This window comes from Pteropus alecto, unplaced genomic scaffold (genome assembly GCF_000325575.1).
Source record: "Pteropus alecto unplaced genomic scaffold, ASM32557v1 scaffold86, whole genome shotgun sequence".
Taxonomy (NCBI): Eukaryota; Metazoa; Chordata; class Mammalia; order Chiroptera; family Pteropodidae; genus Pteropus; species Pteropus alecto.
The window spans coordinates 5361924-5368895 of record NW_006442109.1 but is presented as its reverse complement, the minus strand read 5'-3'; the positions used below and the strand labels follow the sequence as shown (position 1 = coordinate 5368895).

The 6972-nt window shown below is 41.4% G+C and overlaps 1 protein-coding gene across 2 annotated transcripts in view; it reads right to left on the bottom strand.

The window, feature by feature from the left end:
* NID2 (nidogen 2) overlaps positions 1-6972 on the bottom strand; it is a 57582-nt gene that overhangs the window by 17452 nt on the left and 33158 nt on the right. For both annotated transcript variants that reach the window (XM_006920188.3, XM_006920189.2), the window contains exons 9-11: positions 3777-3920; positions 2971-3099; positions 1919-2062 (exon numbers count right to left, since the gene is read on the bottom strand). In XM_006920188.3, coding sequence (XP_006920250.1) covers positions 1919-2062; positions 2971-3099; positions 3777-3920 — 417 coding nt within the window. The remainder of the gene's footprint in view (positions 1-1918; positions 2063-2970; positions 3100-3776; positions 3921-6972) is intronic.

Genomic DNA, 6972 nt, shown 5'->3' with positions numbered 1-6972 from the left:
GAGAATGATTCTAGATGGGATTAGGGCAAGAAGCATCTAACCTCAATTAACAGTCTGATGATTAACACTCATCACACCTAGGCTACAATTAATTTCAACTTCTTTGCTTTAAACCAAAGACCTAAGGGGATTAAATACTTTATAAGCACCATTTCTGGTGACCTGAGCAACAGATCTTTAAATATGAAATTCTACTGACAATTTTTTTTTCTCTATGCATTCCCATTTTTTAGAACCAGTAGTGTATTAAATCAAACTGAATGATAAGTTCCACAGGGTGAAAAAGTGTTATTCCCACTGTGAGACTTAACAGAAACAAGGAGTCTACACTCCTCGCCCTGATCCCCCAGACCTGTAGAGGGTACCCCCATCTGTAAAGAGTGTATCGATTATAGATGGAGCTCTTTGGCTGGTCAAGTATGACAAGCACCTGTGGATTACAAATCTACCTCTTTCTAATTTGAAAAACATTTGAGCTCGGTCTAAAGCTGCAGGTGTTTTTGTTTGTTGGTTTGTTTGTTTGTTTTGGTGGGGAGGGTGACCAGGGCTGAACTGAGCCACAACTTTGAGTCATTTCAATATGTTGTGTTTTCAAGAAAACCATAAGCAAAGCTTCCGTATAGAAGTGGAAACTTTATTAAATAGCAAGGTCCAGACAATACCAAACAGCCAGCCACATGTGGAAAGGAGTGGAGGGCTGTGCTGCCCTGACACATTGGTCTGTCAATAGCATATGGCTTCAGTCTGCTGGTCCAGCCAGCCTGTCCTGCTGGAACCGAAGGGAGAAAGAATGGGAGAAGGATGAGAATCAAACCTCTAATGAGGAAGGAGAAGGCCAGGCTATTTAGGTCTGTTATGGCGCTCCCAGGACTTACAAGGCTTAGCAAATCAGCTCAGTGGGCCCAGGTGTACAGTGGTGGGTGGAGCAGCCATTTGAGCAACGGGGAAAAGCGTGCCTTTTTAGGTTTATGTTCCCAAGACAGACCCTTTCCCATTCCAAACCTTTTTCTCACCATTCTCACATTTCCAGTGTTTCATTTTACCATAATTTGTGTGTATTACTGATGGACAGACAGTATGAAATTGAGTTGCAATTCAATCACATGCCACTGGGTACATTGTGAAAACCTTTAGTGGATTATGTAGATTTACACTGAATAATCACTAAAGTACTACTAACCCTAGTTTCACGAACATTTATACTCAGAGCGTTAGGCCTAGATTAATGTGTAACAACCTCACACATTATTTCTAAATTATATTTCAACAGTTACTCCTGCATTCTGGTTTAGTGATTTTATAAAATATTGTATGAAGTCTTAAAAGTAGTTAGATTTCTGGGAGAAAAGTTTTGAGTACCTAGGTATGCCTTAATATCCTTTTATATCTGTAAAGTTCCTCTGTGGATCTCTATCTATCGCTCTCCACAAAGACAGAAGAGAGGGAAAAAAATAGAGAAGAAGAATTATATGTATATTTAGATATTGCTTAAAATATCAGTCCAAGCAGGGGAAGAGCAACTAAAAATTAACCATGATTGGAAGTGTTGAATTAAGCCATTATTAACCAAAGAGACTGAAAGATGGAAACATCCTAACAGAATACATGACTTTCCCTAAGTTCCTCCAGCCTATACCAGGTTCCAAGGAACATAAGGTTACAAGCTGACAGACTCCCCAGTGCTCCAAGCATGTCTCCACCAAGGACAACCATATATGCTTAACGATCCAGTCCAAGGGAAATCACCCTGGGCCCCTCTTTCTGATTCAAAGGACGCCTTTTCTCTCTCCCTTTTGGCAATCCCAAGGCTCTGTGAGTCAAAGGAAGGGAGAGAGAATTCCTGAGACGCCCTGGCTATGTGGGGATGGGCATCCAGGTGACTGTCCATAGTTGCTGAGGCTGACCCGCAGGTACTTACCGGTACACTGGTGTCCGTTGCCAGCATAACCCGGCAGGCAGGTACAGCTGAATGTGCTGCCTCCGTGGTGAATGCACCGGGCCTGGTCAGCAGGAGCACAGGTATGGCTGCCATCCTCACAGGGGTTGGGAGGTGGGGCAATCACTAAAAAGACAAGGCAAGGATGTCTAAGAGTTCAGGTCTGCAAATGGGTGAGCCTTGCTCTTCACAGTGTGATCTGCACACCAACAGCATTGGGATATCTGGAGGCTTACATATAAAGAATGCAGGTCCTCAGGCCCCAGCCCAGAGCCAGAGAATCAGAATCTGAATTTTAACAAGATCACTATCAAGATGCTTTGTATGCAAACCATCTGGGTGGGTGGTTAAAACACTAGGGATGAAGATCACTCATCAAAACAGTCCTTGACTCAAGTTTATAACTCCCAGAACAAATGTTACACACACACACACACACACACACACACTGAGTCTCTACAATCACTGCTACTTTTTCATTCCATTGGATTAAAAGTGTAGATATCATCTAGCTCTACCAATGGGATGAATTTGGAATTCTAGTTCTTTTAGTTCCACTTTTAGGTCCAAAGTTTTTTTTTTTGAACCCTAGAGAGGGTATATTTATTATAGATGGAGCTCTTTGGCTGGTCAAGTGGGACAAGCATCATTGAATTACAAGTCCACTTCATTCTAATTTGAGAAATATTTGACCTCTATCTGGTGCTGTTGGTATTTATTAAAGGGGTTCATATTCTCATTACATGATTGAGCCAAATACCAAGACATGTAGGAATCTCAACTGAGGTGAACATCCTCCAATAACTCAACACCAAAAATATCTACTTACAGAAAAAGAAAACAATAACAACAACAAAAACAAACAGAAAAACAAGACTGAACTGAGCCATAGTTTTGGGCTATTTCAATGTAAATTCTCTGTTTTCTAGAAAACCTTAGAGCAGAATTTCTGTACAAAAGTGGAAACATTAATGAATCAAAGAGCTAGGTTCAGCATCCTTTTGGCCAAAAAGAGGAATGATTTTGACACTCACAGGTGCAAGTGTGCTGGTCATCTGCAAACTGGTAACCACTCCGACATTCACACCTGTAGCTTCCCTGTAAGTTGATACACACAGAGTTGGGGCCACAGTGATGGAAGCCGGTTGCACATTCATTTACATCTAGGAAGAAATAAGAACAAAAAAGCTCTGTTTAAATCAAGGATCTCATAAGTGAAAGGTCTGAAACTCGGTGTTTTCTCACTATTATGAGGCTTCAATGGGACTAACAGGAGTTGAAATGTAAGATTTCTAAGTACCAGATATGGAAGCATGTTGCATATCACAAATAATACATATTTATTTCAAGTCATTCAAGTATAAGCCACAGGGAGACATATTTTGAATATTCCGAGAATTTTTTAAAGATTTAAAAAATACTGAATATTTAGAAGAGAAGAACTATAACAATTTTTTTAATGTAAAGAAATTTCTACTACTGCTGTTTGGGATATAACAGGGAAAAGAAACAATTTCTGAAATCTAAAGATAACTAGAAAACATATTTGTTAGTAAATGGAAGAAATAGTTATTTCAGGCTTAAACTTACAAAACTTAAGAACTCAAAATATCCAGGAATTGCAGCAGATGTCCTTTTACAGTCCCAGTCCCAAATACCCAACTCCAAACTGCCCTCTCAAACCTAACCAGAATACGCTTCAGTTTTTAAATCACTGTCTTTAGATTAACAGCTGCTAAACTCATTGCTCAATGGAGATCACTAAGAAGACGGACACTTATCTGTTATAAACAAAGTGCTAGAGGACTGCATGAAAGAACACAGAGCACATGGCTCTTACCCACACAACTCCGTCCATCTCCATGGTACCCAGGTGAGCACTCACAGGTGTAGTCTACACCTGTCCCTGGATGGCACCGAGCTCTCATGTCACACGTGTGGCTCCTGTCATAGCAAGGATTCACTGGGGCGGAGTCTGAGTTTTCTGTGTGGGTAGAGAGGAAATAAAAAGCAAAAACACAATCTAGCTGTTGTTAAGAGAATGGCACGGAGGAGATCAAAGAGTCCTTGGAACTGACTGTATACTTGTCTGTGTTTGGGGGCCCACCTGGCAACCTCAATAAATTATTAACATCCAAAGCGAAAGTGGATTATACGCATTGAAGTTTTTTAATTCCAGAATGGCTTCCTCTAGCGTCCTCTACAGACAACTAACCTTTTCTTGCTTATGCTGGGTGTGTGTCCAGAGAATAAAAATATCCAACACATGGCATCCTCTTACTTAAAAATGCTTTCGGTTTATCAAGTGATTTCTCAGAATAATTCTATGAGGTGAGCTGTCATTCCCTGGGAAGGACATTTCACCTCTGTGGTCTTCCCCCATATCCTGGCCTCCACTTAACCATGAGCAAACACCAGATAACCCAAGCTCTGTAACGAACCTGACCCCATTATCGATAATTTTCACAGATAAAAAAAAGTGAGAGACATTGGAAAAATTGCTCAAGCTCACAAAGTCAGGAAATGGTACAGCAAGGACTCATACCCCAAATTTCTACCTCTCTATTGGGCAATATCTCACTAAAATTCACTATAAGTCAAAATTCAACTAATGAAAATATCTTTTTTTTTTTTAATGATTTATAAGACCAAATAAATATGAATGATTTTTGCAGTATTTACTTTTAAGACTTAACCTTGCCATGGACCCATCCATCCACTAGGTAGTGATGACTGTTAACATCTAAAATCTTCCCTAAGGAACATTATTCCTAGTTAAAGCGTAATAGTAACGCTTATTGAGCATTACATGCCAGGCACTGTTCTAAACCCTTTATATGTCATTCCATTAAATCCTCAGGATGCCACTGTGAGGAAGGTATCATCTTCATTTTTACTGCCAAGTAACCTATCCAAGGCGCACAGTCAAAAGAGGTAGCTGGAGCTGGGATAAAAAGCCAGGAGCCTGGCTCCAGAGACCATGTGTTCCATTACCTTCCTACAACCACAACCAAATGAACTTCATAAAGTTATCTAGTCTAAGCCTAGGGCACAGAGATGGTGGTGTTGGAAAGAGTCCCAGATACCCAGACAGAATGAATCCATTAACCGTGGGCATTTCTCTGATTCTTCAGGTATAAAATGAAAATGGCACATATGTCTGCTAGAACTACTGAAGAAAATATATTAAGACGACCTGACACAATGTGTGTGAAAGGCGATTCTCCCGCAGACAGGCCTACCCAGTTCCCAGTCACTGCATTCCTTTTCCCTCCTCACGTAACGGTTTTAGCTTTGTCTCAGTCCCTAGAATTAATTTTGATCTCATATTCGAAAGATTTCAAGAGCCCCACACAAACTTTCCAGGCTCTACATCGAGCCATCTCTGCTGCCAATGGGGCTCCATCTAAGTCATGATAACTTGGGCTTCTGCCTTGGACGTCTGTGCCGAATTCTCTGTTGTGACAGCCAGCTCAGTACACTCCAAGTCCTGCCTCGCTTGTCACAGCTCCCTCACTTCCCCAGAAACCAGCATCTTGGCATCTGTAGACAGACTTTGGCAGTTCTACCCACTTTAACTTCCAAGTACCACCTCCTCCTGGATTCCCTCTCATTTTACTCTATCTCACCCACGTCTCCCTACCCCCTTACCTCACATGGGGTAACTCCTAGTCTGGACCCCAGTGCTTACTGCTGTCGCCTGCCTCATAGACAAGACTTTCTCCCAGTCCTTCAGGAGTGCTTGCCTCACTGCCCACATCAGGGTTCTTTCAGTTTTCTGCTATAAACTAGGATGCCTTGGCTGATTCCCTTGCTTTCTGGTAAGCTCCTACCATCTGCTTTATAAGAAATACCACAGTGTGTTCCTGCAGTGAAATATTCTCGGTATTGATTCCCATATTATGGTTTGGAAAAAAAAAGGAGAGCCATGGGTTTATCCTTGGTTCACCTCAATGACATGGCTGGAGTAACGGCATCTTTGCCGAGAGAAGAGGGTCAACAAATGGCTCCGGCACTTTCAAACCTGATGAACGTAAGCAAGTCGGCATAAGCCTAGCCCCGCAAATCACGCAGATATCCTTGGATGCCCCTCATCCCTCCTCTGGATCTCCTGGCAGAGGGGACAGAAGCACAGCAATGGGGTTATGGTTGTAGGGTAGTACAGACCAAATTCCTGAGTCAGTACCCAGCATGTGCTACGGTTAAGAACAAGGTCATGTCCTTACTGAAGGCCCAGTGTTAGACAAGAACCTGATTCTCCATGATGATGTCTCCATTTTAGGAGAAGATTCTGTACAAAATGCCTGGCCTACCCGGACAAAGGGGGAAGTGAGCTTCGAAATGTTTTAATTTGTAAATACTAATGCTTAGCCTTCTTGTTCAGTACTTTCCAGCACTGAATTTTCACTGTGGCACATTCCAGCAAAGATTAGTGAGTATATATGGATACAAAAGCTTACCACCCTTCTAGGCATAAAACTGGAAAAAAAAAAAAAAAAGGCAGTACAAAAATTGACTTGCAAACTTGGACAGGAGATATTGGCCCATCTGAAATTGAGGGGAAAATGTCTATAATTACATGACACCGATTTAAAATATACTTCACTGACAGGACCAGTCACAATTTGCAGAGCCCAGTGCAAAATGAAAATGTAAAGCCTCATGGTTCAAAAATCATTAAGAGTTTCAAGACAACAGCAGAGCATTAAACCAAGCAAGCATTAGAGCCCTTCTGAGCATGGGGCTCTATTCACTGAATTCAGTTTCCAAAAACATTATTTTAGAAGTACATTTCTAAAACCATTTGGCTCTTCATTCTCTATGGCATGTTAGCTTTTTTTCCTATTATAGTAAGTAAAGAATAGCGGTATCCTTCTTAAGACATTTTCTCTTTCACCCTCACCCTTTTAAATAGCTTGACTCTTTGACAGAAGATCTGGAACTAATTTACTCATTTAATCAAGAGGGGAAGAGTGGTTTTCCTTAAAGGAACAGTCTGTTCAGCTTCAGTGAGGGGCCCTCTGCCCAAAGTGTCC